Source organism: Suhomyces tanzawaensis, assembly GCF_001661415.1.
Source record: "Suhomyces tanzawaensis NRRL Y-17324 unplaced genomic scaffold CANTAscaffold_3, whole genome shotgun sequence".
Lineage (NCBI taxonomy): Eukaryota > Fungi > Ascomycota > Pichiomycetes > Serinales > Debaryomycetaceae > Suhomyces > Suhomyces tanzawaensis.
The window spans coordinates 795,940-810,065 of NW_017963638.1; the positions used below are offsets into that span (position 1 = coordinate 795,940).

Here is a 14,126-nt window from a genome sequence, read left to right on the forward strand (position 1 = left end):
TAGTAACCAAATCCATATAATACAAGAATTAAAGTGTAGAATGTACGGGAGGGGCTCCGAAACCTTTTCTCTCGGGTTTCGATATTGGTCTTTGAAAGCTACCAGGCTTTCTTAAACCAGTACTAATTGGCTTGGAAGCTCCTTTATCCATACCAAAGTTTGCTTTGTTTGATATGAATGGTGAGGGGGCCGACGAAGTGCTGGCAAATCTTTTTGGCCCATAAGAGAACCCTTCTGGGTTTTTATAGTGTGGCATCTTCAATACTGGAGTACTCCAAGGCGATGGAGCCGTAATCGAAGTATCGGGAATTCTTGTCCTATCTCCAGTATCTAGTTTGGATTTTTTCAACTCGTTATTCAAAGTATCCTCCGGCTTCCTTTTCTCATAAGAATTGGGCTCGCTAGTTGGTCTTTTCATGGCTGGCTTTCTTGCGGGTGTTCCCATAAGAGGTTTGTCCAGTTTTGTTCTGTAAATGTTGGGATCATAATTTGATGATATACCCTTTGTAAGACTTGCCATCCTTTGGTGTTGGCCTACTGTATCAATCTTCCTCATTATATTTGCCAATATTGTGGACACAGCAGAGTCGACCTTTTCAAAATCGGTAAACTTGTTGCCCGTGGCATATACCGCAGCCATAGTTGCTGTTGCAGCAGATGTTGCTGCCAAGGCTGCTTGTGGGTCTTCGTGATTAGTGAAACTCGACACGATATTGAATATATCCGTTACAGGTTTGATGAACTTAGGATCATTAACCAAGTCTTCTTCCTTCTCATTAGAGACAGGTTCTTCAGGTTCACTTTTTACTGTTTGCTTCTCCCTTCTTGCGATCCTTTTGTCTCTGCGCTTCTCGAATTCTTTATCCGCCCATTCTTTCTTTTCTGGAGTATCCTTCTCACCGAATAAAATTGCGGCTCTTCTCCAAACACGAGATCTTAAATCATTATCTTTATTTCTTTCAGAATTCTCTTCTCTCCATCTCTTTTTACGAGCTCTATTTTCAAGACGTATTTTTTCTCTCATATCTTCCTCTTCCTTTACTTGATCATTAGTAGAAATCGTAGTTCTGTTGAGTTTATGGGATGATGAGTAGTTCGAGATTGCAGATACCACAGATCGACTGATGTTCGAAATGACTTCAGATTTTATGTTAGGTAAGTGCGACAAGGATGTTCTACCAATAATGGCATCCGTAGATTGATTGAATTCTTGAATCACTTTATCAATTAAGGAGATGGCCCTGATGTTATCTGAAGATGAGGAAGAATGTTTGCTGAGATAACTCTTGGTTAAGAATAAGGAGTTCACCATATTTTCCTTGTCCTCAATTTCTTTATAAGTAGAAATGATTTCAGTTACGCTAGGAGTTTCTCGCAAAATGGACAATAATGCAGAATTATTAATACTGGAGTCAGATGTTAACATATTTGTCATTTGCTGGATGGCCCCAAGAAAATCAGAATCATTTGAGGATCTTACTCTATTGTTGTTCATACGTGAGTTGATTGAATGGATCACACTTGAGATCTGAGAACGAATAGGTTCATTACTTGATCTGCTTGACTTCAATGCCTCTTCTAAAGATTCGATAGTCGAATAGTCCCTTCTAGGGCCGATATTCATGGAAGACCGATGCAAGGCAAGAGTTTCTGCGATCGATAATGACTTCCCTGTGCCTAAGTCTCTATTAGAGTTCGTAATCTCACCACTTTTTCCATACGTTGCTGAAATGTTATTTGAACCAGGTACTCTGTTCCGGCTTGCATTATAAAGCTCGGAGGATTGGCCTTGCCTAGGCTGTATCGTCGAAGATTCGGGAGGCCTGGTTCTGGAAAAAGTAGACGTATTCAAAGGTAACGCACTTCTGCCTGAAAGTGGAACTTCTTCATCTATTTCCAAATCGGAAAGTAGTTCATGTGGGTTTTCCATTGCCATGTTGAACGCATTTTGAATAATATCATTCATCAGCAACTTATCTAATTCGGCATCTGTGGGTTCATGTGATACAGAACCATGTCTATCAGCTTGTGAGTCGGTAGTCCTAATGGCGTTTCTGACAACTTGAGCAAGAGCAGTAGGATTTATCTTGCTTTTGGTAGCTTCTTTTTTACTCCATCTTTCATCTTTATGGGCTTCGTTTTGAAAGTGGGCGAGCACGTTATCTTCGATTTGAGGTAAGTCTGTCATAGTGTTCTGTTTTTTGACAACATCATCTTCTGTCAAGTGGTCCTGCACTTGACTTGTGATTTCCAAAGCAAGCTCTTTCAACACATCCTGCGAGATGGGTAGCTTTTCAGAAACCAGTGTCTCTTCTTGAGTGGCCATTTGGGTAACCAAATTCTGCACTAGTCTTGAAAGATCCACCGTACCCTCTGACATTCTTCTTTCTGACTGAAGCTCTGATGTTGGAATTTTGATAGCACTATCCGAGTTTTGCATAGCAGACATGAATGCTTCGGTGATGGCACTCTCCATGAATTTATCGTCACTGATGCTAGTATTGGAATTTTCAGTAACCTCTGAGTTACCTTCAGCAGGCTGGGAGTTCTCTGGTTTGTCCATTACCTTTTTAAATGAAGCAGAAATCATTGCACTTAATTCATCATCGTCTAACTCATTTTCAGTGGTCACAGGTGGTGCCGGTTCTGCTGGAGCTTGTGGAGCATCACTCTGGGCAGTAAGAGATTTGAAGGCCTCGCCTATTGCATTTTCAAGGTCAAGATCTTCTTCTTGGCCCTTATCTTCCTCGTTGGTTGCTTTAGGCTGTTCGACAGCTTCAGTATGCGTGTTAGATTCACTATGCTGTGTATTCTCCTTTTGAGCTTCGCCGGAGGGGAGAATACTTTTAAATGCGTCACCGATGGCTGCGTCTAGATCTAAATCATTATCCATTGAGTAGTCCTCTTCGGCTTTATTCTGCGACGTAGGGGAACTCAGTTGACTTATTAGGTTTTCTAACACTGAATCTATTGCCTCAGCCAGTTGTTGCTTTTGTTCATTCTGTTCGGGAGGTTTGGACTGGTTTTCTTGAAATATGTCATTAAATGCATTTCCTATAGCATCCTGCAACGAGTTGTCCTCGTCTTGAGTCTCTGTTGGAAGTTGGCTTTCGTGGTTGTTGTCTTGAGAATTCGTGTCTTGGGCCAGTCTAACTTCATAATGGTGTGCCTGCTCCGGATTCGGATTTGAGACATCTGTTTGTGGTTGTTCGGACTTGGACACTGTATTATCGGGTTGGTCAGGGCCATTGTCGTGTACAGGGCGGGGGCTCTCCTGAGGCTGGTGGTTCTCAGCGTAGGAATCGCCAGCTTCGTGTCCACCCAAGAGGTTCTTGAAGGCATCGCCAATTGCCTCGTCGAGATTGGCGTCGTCGTCCTGGGTGTTGGTGTCGTGGGCACCCTCAGGCTCATTTGTGTCGTTGATGGCACTTTGGAAAGCGTTGCCAATGGCTTCATCCAATGCTTCCTCGGACAATTCCTTAGTGAATGCATGTGGTTGGTCGCCCAGTGGTTCGAGGTATTGGTGGGTATCTTCCTGGTACTGGTGGGTATCCTCCTGTGACTTAGCATCCTGTGACTGGTACTGATTGGTATCTTCCTGTGACTTGGCATCCTGTAACTGCTCATTTTCGGGCTTGTGCTCCTTCAACTCTTCCGATTGCAACGGATGTTCTGCACTGGAGCTGGCCACTTCCGACTCCTGTTTGGCGAAATCAAACTGGCTGAAAACATCGCCTATGGCACTTTCCAAGTCTAGGTCTTGGTGCTGGTCCTCGAAGTGATTTTGCGGCAAATCAGACTGCAAATCGGCGTGCTTTTGCAGCACGTCATCATGGTGGGGGTGGTCTTGGTGGGCAAGAGTGGAGATGGACTCTGCTATGACCGTACTGAGATCTATGTCCAGGTCCGAATGGGGATGCTCGTCTGTGCCTGGCATGATTCACCTGGTGGGGTAGACGTGACCTGTGTGACTGCTTTTTGGGGATGTTGTTGTGACTGCTTTTTGTTGTTGGTGGAAGTGTTGATGATGAGGCGGTGCGCGCACGACCTGGAAGTGGTGTCATATCAACGAGCCAAGAGGGGCTACAGAGTATGGTTGGAGCCCTTCTTTGGGACCAGTGGCCTCCCTGTGGCTGTTGGGGTTCCACCCGCTACGGCCAGCGCCACTTTATTCGAATGTCTCGTCTTCCTGTCAAAGTCATGCGACACGTTACCCCGGATCTCTACGTCATAATGCGGTGATAATGTGCCAATATTTCTAAAAAGGTATCTAACGTGTCATAAGCGGGGTCCTGGGCTGGCCAGGATCCTTGTATAAAAAGAACGCACGGATTGCGGTTCGTATGAGGTGGTTTAGCAAGGTGGGTTGATCATAAGAATTTCCATCATAAGCCTTGATTTCAGGTGGCTTGCAACAACGGCAGTACTCTGGAATTAGCCGTGCTGCCATACTGCTGACCCACGATCATCGTCAAGATGCCGTTTGAGTTCAGCCTGACTCGGGCTGTTGGCTCGCCTACCCACTGCCAGTCTTGGCCTCCTCGTCGAGCAATGAAAAGTTCACCACCAACGCCAATACGCCGTGGCCAACACCCTCGTAGCCTCCACGCTTGAGGGTCCAGTTGAAGTTGTTCAAGTGGTCGTTGGCGTAGCTGGAAACGTCAAAGTCAAACGTCTTGCTGCCGTAGGTGGGAATGGTGACGGCGTACTTGGAGTCAGCCATCTTGACGGAGGTGGTGTCGAACTGGAGCAAGTACGAGTGGTTGTGGTTGTAGGTGAACTTGTCGCAGTTCTTGATGTCGCCAAAGAACTTCTTGCGAGCAAACGAGTCTTCTGGTACATCCAAACCGTCACCATTGTCCTTGAGGTTCTCCTTAAAGTTGACCAAATCGGTGGGAGCCTTCTTGGGAGGGTCCACCACCTTCAACGCGTCGTTGGGGTTCTTGTCGACCGCAATCGACGTGATGCTGGACAACGCTGCTCCGTAGAGGAACGGCTTGTCGCCATAGATGTCGCCTTTGACAGTCTTGTTGATGAACCAGGTGAAAAATTTCAACCCAGTGGACAACAACGTGGTGGGGACGTACTCCTTGATGGGCACGAGGAAGTCGTTGCCAAACAACAACTCCGAGCCCTTGATAGGCACTTTGGGCAGGAACTTGATTTCCAAACGGAGGTTGGGAAGCACCGATTTGACGAGCTCATCCGAGTCCTCGACGCTGGAGTCGATGGCCTCGCCATCGAGGAACACCTTATCGCCCACATTGTACAAACTGTTGGACAAGTGTGGGGTGGAGCCGTCAAAGTTCTTGATGTTGATGCAAAGACTGATGGTGCCGAGGTCAGACTCGATCACCACTGGACGGTTGGTGTTGACGGGGACGATTTTGAAGCCCGACTCGTAGTTGTTGGACGCTTTGATGTGGAGTCTCTTGACAATAGGCATGGTTGGGGTCGACGAAGATGGTTGCGGTGGCTGTATGTACGGTAGTTGTCGCGTGATGAAAGTCACGTGCGCGAGCACGTGACAGATGTCATGGCCAGTCTGTCAGTAATGTGTCACCCGCCATCCGATCCGGTCCGCGCTTACATATTCCCCCGGTCAGCAGGGACCTTCAGGCACCACGATTAGTAATGTTTGCACCAGTAGCGGCGTCTTATTGGCCCATTTGCACGTCTAGTATGCAATTTTCGGGATGAGTGACCAAATATTTCTTGAAGATCCTCTAGATCGCCGGAGTACCCACCAGAGAAGTGCACATTGGAGCCACTACAATATCCAAGCTGCAATTGGTCGGTGTTTGATCCGGTGGTATTCTTGACTGGACTTGCTCCCAGTAGCCCACATCTTTACTGCAATACTGTAGAAATCTCTGGACCCACCATGCCTCCACCAAAAGTAGCACACCACGTCCTGATCTTGGCAAACGAAGAAAGTGTCAATAACGGCTATCTTTATCCTGTCTGGCACGCTCTGAAACTTAACAGTTTAAGCGATTACAAATCGTATTTTTCGTTCTCACATTGCGTTGGGTTACCTTGGTAGTCCAATTGACCAATCTGGCTGATTAACAGCCAGACCAGACATCTCACTACACCTCTGAAACACCTGTAAATACCACGGTTGGAACACTGCCCGTCATTGTAGACGAATATTCGTACTACACTCGCACCATAAATCCGGTCTGTCCCAATATTGTACCACCCATAATGCTACTCAACCTATAAACATTCACTCCAGCCTGCCCTCTATTGTAGACGCAAGAAAAGTACTCCACTCTGGACTTCACCAATCTGTTCTTCCAGAGTGAATTCTCTACACATTCTGTCATTCACTCCGGCCGGCTCACTATTGTAGTACGGGTGCGCCTCCACCTTCCAGCCTTTTCGCAAATAGCCCGTGGCTAGACCAATCTCACTAATAGAATGCCATGGAACCACCACCACACCCATAACGACAGGCCCAGCTGGCGCTGGCAGGCCGTACTGGCCCATGGTGGCAGTACGGATGTTTCCACCTCGGTAGCAGCCCCGTCGTCGCCTCTACAGCAACCTATCCAGCCAAAAGAAACCCCCAGTGGTCACTAACGTGGGGGCCTGGCCGAATCCAGTCCGGCCCGCACAAAAACAAAAAAACTATATAAACCAGTCAGGGCCCACAAAGCAACCCGCATCCACACCCACCAATTCCAATGTCGTCAAACTCCTTAGAACAATTGAAGGCCACCGGCACCGTCATCGTCACCGACACCGGTGAATTCGAATCCATCGCCAAGTACACCCCCCAAGACGCCACCACCAACCCCTCTTTGATCTTGGCTGCCTCCAAGAAGGCTGAGTACGCCAAGTTGATCGACGTCGCCATCGACTACGCCAAGGACAAGGGCTCCTCCAAGAAGGAAAAGGCCGAGATCGCCTTGGACCGTTTGTTGATCGAGTTCGGTAAGGAAATCTTGAACATCGTCCCTGGCAGAGTCTCCACCGAAGTCGACGCCAGATTGTCCTTCGACAAGGACGCCACCGTCAAGAAGGCCATTGAGTTGATCGAGTTGTACAAGTCCGTGGGCATCTCCAAGGACAGAATCTTGATCAAGATTGCCAGTACCTGGGAAGGTATCCAGGCTGCTCGTGAATTGGAGGCCAAGCACGGCATCCACTGTAACTTGACCTTGTTGTTCTCTTTCGCCCAGGCAGTTGCCTGTGCCGAAGCCAAGGTCACCTTGATCTCTCCATTCGTGGGTAGAATCTTGGACTGGTACAAGGCCTCCACCGGCAAGGAGTACGACGCTGAGTCCGACCCAGGTGTGGTCTCCGTCAGACAAATCTTCAACTACTACAAGAAGTTCGACTACAACACCATTGTCATGGGTGCCTCCTTCAGAAACACCGGTGAAATCAAGGCTTTGGCCGGTTGTGACTACTTGACCGTCGCACCAAAGTTGTTGGAAGAGTTGTTGAACTCCTCTGAAGACGTTCCAAAGGTGTTGGACGCTTCCGCTGCCAAGACCGAATCCATCGAAAAGGTCACTTTCGTCGACGACGAGCCAGCCTTCAGACTCTCCTTGAACGAAGATGCCATGGCCACCGAAAAGTTGTCCCAAGGTATCAGAGCCTTCGGTAAGGATGCTGAGACCTTGTTGGCCCAATTGGAATCCAGATTCTAAGTCTGTAATGTTATAGATGATTTGTGAAAACATGTGTACGTAATGTGTTGTAGCAGAATTGATTTCGCTGATGGTTCGTATATGAGGCATAGCTGTATGGGTTTTTTGTAAGCTGGCTAACTGTGAAGTTAGTTACGAGAATTGGAATGGAAGACTCATGTGAGAAGTCTATTTCAAGTATCTAGGTCAAGTGTCCTACAAATCTCACCCAATGACTCAGTCTATGTAGTTAAGTTCTGATCCCAGCTGAAATCAGTGATGACAATTACATTAGTAAACAACAATGCCGTACTACCATCTCTCGAATTAATTACGTAGCTACCAGAATTAATTATTGTAATACATTCCATCTGGAGCATTTTACAGTTACCATTCGAGTGCGATTTTAAGGGTCAATTTTCAAGATTACCATCTTTCACCAGCACATCTTCCCATGAGGCCCGACGTCCCCATCCCTCCATCACCGCAGCCACCATACCCGCTCCGTCAGGAGTCCACCATCATCAGCGGCTTTGGTCGTGGGTCGTCTGAGCTTGGCATCCCCACCGCCAACATCCCCATCAACGACGACCTCAACGGATTGGAAACCGGAATCTACTTTGGATGGTGCCAATTGGTCCCCCAGAACGGTCCCAACACCACTGCTGACCGCAATGGTGCCACCATCGTATTCAATCACGGCCAGGAGCTCACGGGGGCCGAGTTGGAGCCACTTCCCATGGTGATGCTGATCGGATGGAACCCATTTTACGCCAACAAGTCCAAAGCAGCCGAGGTCCATATAATCCACAGCTTCAAGGACACCTTCTACGGCGCTGCCATCAAGTACACCGTGTTGGGGTACATCCGACCCGAGTTGGACTACACCACTAAGGAAGCATTGATTCAGGACATCAAGCGGGACATCGAGATCGCGGAGGCCACCTTGGCCACCGACGCGTACAAGGTGTTACCATAGCCCTGGGAGTGCAGGGGGGCACCGGTGGTCCTGGCAATGCATCTGTTAGAGAGAGATTCTAATGGAAATAGTCATTTTTACACAATATAATACCAGAAAAAACGGGAGTCATCCCCTGTAGATGTGGCTAGTGCAATAGACGGGAACGATAGTAGGAGACGGATGGAATAGCTCCACTGCAGCAGATCAATTAACATAAAAGAGAAGGATATAATGACCAATATTCCAAGATTGATGTCGCAGATCATTAGTTGACAATTTAAGTCAATGTGCTATTGCTATAATCACTTGAAAAGTGAATTCGCAATGAACGCTTCCTTTTTGTAGATTTGGGAACTCAGTTGGAAATATTGGGTCTTGAATTCATGAACTGAGCCAAAATTCAAATTGGTCTTTGTGGAGATTTTACTATGAACCATGATTGCAAATCCCGGAATTTCGTATGAAACAGCGTGCTGGGCATATTGTAACAAAGCCTTTGTCCCAATTATGCCCCAATTATAACATTTGACCACCATCTCCGTTTCCAAAATAGTCACGGATCTAACCCGCATAGAGCTATTATCGTACATATTGGATGAATTTCAGCAGGACAGTTTCTACTCCGTTAATCACAACGAATTTATCCAACGCCTGGTCACTCTCCAGCATATAGTCAGTTATCACACTTTCTGTACTGGTTGTCCAAATTTGCAACCTGTAAATGGCCATCCATCCAATTTTTCTGTTTCGCCTCTAATTATTGCAGCCATATTTGACTACAATAGACTCTTCTTTCAATAGCAGCTTAGACACCAAATCTTTGTACTATCACACAGATAGATCTATTGATCCTTCAGACAACAGCGATGGTTTTTAGGCAAAATCGCTATGGTTCACCAGAAAACAGTCCCACCAAACTACCCAAGAACGCCAATACCTAAGAGCAGAATCGGGCCACCATCCTGGGCCAGATCAGACGCCAGGTGTTTCACCGTCTCAATTCTTCTATTCCTAGCACACCATGATTCGTCTCCCTGATTGCGAGATCCATCACTTTCTCTCGGATGGTACTCTGTCAACGGCGCTCGCACGGCTGTACCATTCCCCACGAACTGAAGACGACATCCTCACATCGCTACAAGGCTCAGCACCCGATCACAAGTCGCCTAAACGCACCAGGGCAATTATACCAACAAATTCGCTCTACCTGGGCATATAATACTATCGAGTCAGGCCCCTCCCTCCAGCCGATGCTTCCCAGTGGGCCCATCGGCACTGCGCCACCGTTGCTATTGTCATCTGCAGGCGTTCCAGCCGCAGTCTAGGTCTGCCCCACGAAACCGAACCGTCCTGCATCCATACAAAGCATTCGTGTGACTCTAGATAGCGTTCCACACCTCCACCATCTTGCAGCCTGCTATCCTATATTCTCGTCTTCTCCTTCGCTAGTGCTGCATAAACAAACCTCGTTGCCCCTGCTTGCCCCACCACCTCCGCACCACGCCTCAGTCTTTACTAAGTCCCATTTCGTCGTTTGCTCCCTGGTGATCCAATTCTGTTGCGGCACATTTAACCAGGCCTGTTTCCACCGGCCCCTTGAGCAACTCATTGTTTGTGGTCCTTCTTGAGATTGCCCGCCTAGTCCCTCTCTTGTCCTCCTGAGGTTCTAAATGCCCAAGCTATGGTACTTTGTGGTGGCAGCGGTGCTTCTTCTCACGTTCCTAACGCCCAAGTCCACAACCAGCCTGCTCCACCATGCTAATTCCTCTCCCCAGGCAAATACATGTGAGATACCCACACACACCAACGTTTGCGCCTACATCAACAAGCAATGTGACTCCACTTACTTTTTAATAGCCAAGCTTTACTACTGCGCCAAAACTCCATCACTTCCACTTTTACTTCTCATCCTGTTGGGAATTCTCTTGTGTCTTATTGTGGTATTGACATCTCTCAGTGTTGTGGTATCTAACTTCCTATTTCGCAACCTTAATGAACTAACCACCACTCTAAAGATCAACAACAAGATCTTGAGTTTCATTCTCATCCCATTGACAAACACCTTCCTGGACTTGATTAATTACTACGTCATTCTCGACTCTGGCTCACCTAACTTGGTCTTGGGTCAGTTGGTGGGTTCCATATTGATCATGTTCACTGTAATCATAGGCTTGATCAGTATCTTGACAAGCCCTTACAACGTTCTCCATCACAAAATGTTGCTCATTGATTTTCTATGGGTTCTCTTCGTCCTCGTCATTTTCGTCTACATATTGTCAGACTCCAAAATCACCCTTTTTGAATGCTTGTTCATGGTCACCTGTTACGGGTTATACATTCTTTTCTTAAATTATTTCGATAAAGAAAAAATTAATCATTCAAAGGACTCCTTAACCATAAGTCCTTGTCACAGCAACCAGGAACACCCATACAATATCGAAGATGCCTTGGATTTATTATCAGATGACGAATGTCCCAAGTCCCCCGATGTCGAGGCGTCTGCGGATTCTGACGATTCTGAGCGTATGTATCCAGAGAACTCACTCCCCCTTCCACCAGCCTATGGCCATTCAACTTCTCCCCCACCTGCTTCCGCGATCACATCCACTGAGAATTTGATAGTCCACGAATCCATTGATATACTTCAACTCGTACTCAGGGTCCCCAACTTCCTTTTCTCCCTTCTTATACCTATCAATTTGACAGAAGCAGAATTGGAAAAACTACAGTCTAATTTTGCCAAGGTTGACGTAGTTGAGTCCATAAAAATATGGTTTTCTATCGAGATCCCATTACTCTTGAACTATCAATTCTTACACATTGAATTGCTCAACATTATTCCAGTGGTATTATTGACAATCATATTCATGCATTACATATCCAGGTTCATTTCCTACAGCCTTGGAACCATCATTGTTAACTTTCTTGGAGTCTTTACCAGTATCATAGTATTATCAAATATTTCTGTTTTGGTACTACAAATACTAAAGAATTTTGGGATGTTATGGAAGATGTCGGACTATTTACTTGGATTGCTTGTTTTCTCTATCAGTAATTCAATCACTGATATCATAACCAATATCACCATCTCCACCAAAATTGAACCAATTTTAGGTATTAATGCATGTTTGGGAACCCCAATACTAATGATTTTATTAGGTATTGGGGTCAATGGGTTCGTCACTATATTGAAGAGCGGCACCCGTGCACCTTTGGAGTTCACACTCAAGCTCGATGTGGTAATCAGCACTTTGGCCTTGACGGTCATTGTTGCATTCTATCTAATATACCTACCATTGAATGACTGGGTATTTGATAAAAGAGCAGGAGCATTCGCTCTCGGGTGGTATTTCTTGATCACGGGTATGAACTTTTATTTGGAAAGGTAGCCTTTACAAGTATCCATTCAATTCTTCATCAAAATCCCTCAGTTGCTCTGTGTCTATCACTCCCATCAAACGCTTTAGTCTTCTCAGTGACGACTTGAATATTGGGGAATCTTCAAATCTTTCCTTAAATTCATTGAATAATTCAAGTTTCTGCTCATTGTTGACGTCGAACAATAAGAGCTGGTTGAACCACCAATCCTGATTGGTTTCAAGTATTAATTCTTTGAATATTTTTATCAAGTATGCATCATCCCGGGGATTTATTATTCTTTCCAACTGTATTAACTTTTCGTAAATGGGAATAGGCACAGAGACTGTATTCTTGACATATGCCAAAATGAGATCTCTAGCCCGTATCCACTGTTTCATGTAAATGTGAAGATCCACTAACTCAATCAAAAGCTGGTAATCTCCATTCATGCTGAATCCTCGTGATAATATCTCGACAGCCCTTTCCAAGTTTCCATCATTGATTTCGAAATTTGCATACTTCGTCCAGAAGTCCGAATACAACGCCGTTGCCAACAAGCATCTCTCGAAGTTGAAAATGACGTAATCCCTAGGGTAGTCTCTAGACTGTAAGAAGTTCAAGTATGAGTTCCATGCTTCTAATTGTTGTCGAGAGATGTAATTTAAATCAAAATAAGGCTTGGTCAATTTTCTCTCAAACTTGAAAAGCTCATATACTTTGTACTGGGTGGTTATGTATACGTCAATGAACATCTTCTTGAGTTGATTGACGGCATTCTTGGGGTTTCTGATGGAGGACAATTCCTTTTGCGGAATCATCAAATGCAAATCAGCACCATTCAAGCTGGCAAGTATACTCATTATTTTCTTGAAAAAGTGTTCGTAGTGATAGATGGGTAATTCGATGATGATTCTCAATAACACATGATATTTGAGGTGGAACCCGTTGGACTCGTTCTTACAGTTCTTGAGAAATGATAAATACAAGTCGTAGAACTCGTAACTATGAAAATGATAACCGATCTTCCGCCTGGCCGTTTCAAAGAGGGTTAGAATTTCGTCCTTGTTGTGATTGGTATCGATTTTGAACTGCAAGTAGGTCACCCAAAGGTCGATGCAATAGGATAAATGCACCATGCTGGAGCGATAGATGGCCTCTGCGCGGTCGATATGACCCAATTTAAACTCCCAGGAAGCGTATTTGATCCAATACTTGAAGAGTAACGGGTACTTGTCGAGGATATTCTGATAAGTGGTTCTCAAGAGCTGGATCTCCTCTGGTGGAGTTGATTTGTTGATGCCTTTCTTGTTATTTGATTCCGCTTCCTTGACCAAGTCTTGCCATAGTTGGAGATTGTCGGGATTGTGGACAAGTTCGGTGGAAATCGAGGACCACGCCTTGTTGGGAGCACTCATCGTGTGGTGGAAAGATAGCTGAAAGTAAGTCGAGATGAAGTTGAGAATATCGACCGCGATGTTAGATCACGTGACTATGGAAGTAATCAGTTGCAGCCAGACCGTGTTAGCATCTCTAGAAGTAGCTAGGGATACTTTGCTTGGTGGATTACAAATAATGTCAAGCTAGTTCGAGTGCATATAAAATGGTGTTTTTAGAAGTTAGAATGAAAAATTGGATAATGCAGTCGTTTTCCAATTCGTTCTTAAATTCCGGTATTCGCTTCTCAAACAACGCAATTCTAATCTGTTTATGCAATCTTCTTTTCTTGCTATTTCGATTAACTATTTAGTGATTTCTTAAAAAGATTCTATCTCTGCTTGACATCCAAACTATTCATTTTCCTTTTGAGACAATTTTATCAAATCCGTGCAAAAACATGGAAAAAATGATTGAACAATTTAAAGCACAAGAAGAGAACGTCACAACATAAAAATCAACTTGTGATTGATTATAGGATTGTGAGTTCATCTAATGCATAAGGCGAACACTTGAATGGATCTTAAACAACATGGATTAATTTCCTTAACGCAAAGATTGGAACCCTGATCTGATATATTTCTGATATATTTGTTACCTCTATCGATTATAATTAATTGAATTCATCTTGAAAGCAAATAATGTTGAAGAAGTTTTAAACTTTTTAATACACTGAAACCTAAGCTCATACGAGTTGCCTTTTATAACCGTAAAGAAAAATGGGCCAA

The 14,126-nt window shown here is 45.1% G+C and overlaps 6 protein-coding genes across 6 annotated transcripts; 3 read left to right on the forward strand and 3 right to left on the reverse strand.

Annotated features, from left to right (window-relative positions):
• Positions 1-28: 28 nt before the first annotated feature.
• CANTADRAFT_5616 (uncharacterized protein) lies at positions 29-3,937 on the reverse strand (the record flags this gene model as incomplete). The annotated part of the gene is made up of 1 exon (XM_020210551.1): positions 29-3,937. The coding sequence occupies one exon, from the start codon at positions 3,935-3,937 to the stop codon at positions 29-31; it is 3,909 nt and encodes a 1,302-aa protein (XP_020065046.1).
• A 579-nt stretch (positions 3,938-4,516) lies between these two features.
• Positions 4,517-5,446, reverse strand: CANTADRAFT_49806 (uncharacterized protein; the record flags this gene model as incomplete). Its single annotated transcript, XM_020209754.1, has 1 exon — positions 4,517-5,446. The coding sequence occupies one exon, from the start codon at positions 5,444-5,446 to the stop codon at positions 4,517-4,519; it is 930 nt and encodes a 309-aa protein (XP_020065047.1).
• A 1,212-nt stretch (positions 5,447-6,658) lies between these two features.
• TAL1 (sedoheptulose-7-phosphate:D-glyceraldehyde-3-phosphate transaldolase) lies at positions 6,659-7,748 on the forward strand. Its single transcript, XM_020207515.1, has one exon. It carries the CDS (start codon positions 6,693-6,695, stop codon positions 7,662-7,664), a length of 972 nt encoding a protein of 323 aa, XP_020065048.1. The 5' UTR covers positions 6,659-6,692; the 3' UTR covers positions 7,665-7,748.
• A 349-nt stretch (positions 7,749-8,097) lies between these two features.
• On the forward strand, positions 8,098-8,622 carry CANTADRAFT_49431 (riboflavin kinase; the record flags this gene model as incomplete). Its single annotated transcript, XM_020209704.1, has 1 exon — positions 8,098-8,622. The coding sequence occupies one exon, from the start codon at positions 8,098-8,100 to the stop codon at positions 8,620-8,622; it is 525 nt and encodes a 174-aa protein (XP_020065049.1).
• Positions 8,623-10,274: 1,652 nt separating this feature from the next.
• CANTADRAFT_48582 (uncharacterized protein) lies at positions 10,275-11,993 on the forward strand (the record flags this gene model as incomplete). Its single annotated transcript, XM_020209604.1, has 2 exons — positions 10,275-11,127; positions 11,227-11,993. The coding sequence occupies 2 exons, from the start codon at positions 10,275-10,277 to the stop codon at positions 11,991-11,993; spliced, it is 1,620 nt and encodes a 539-aa protein (XP_020065050.1).
• Positions 11,619-13,638, reverse strand: PRP42 (mRNA splicing protein). The gene has a single exon (XM_020207516.1). The coding sequence runs from the start codon at positions 13,377-13,379 to the stop codon at positions 11,997-11,999; it is 1,383 nt and encodes a 460-aa protein (XP_020065051.1). The 5' UTR covers positions 13,380-13,638; the 3' UTR covers positions 11,619-11,996.
• Positions 13,639-14,126: the final 488 nt, after the last annotated feature.

Coding starts and splice junctions, on each gene's coding strand:
- TAL1 (XM_020207515.1), top strand. CDS start 6,693: ATGTCGTCAAACTCCTTAGAACAATTGAAGGCCACCGGCACCGTCATC.
- PRP42 (XM_020207516.1), bottom strand. CDS start 13,379: ATGAGTGCTCCCAACAAGGCGTGGTCCTCGATTTCCACCGAACTTGTC.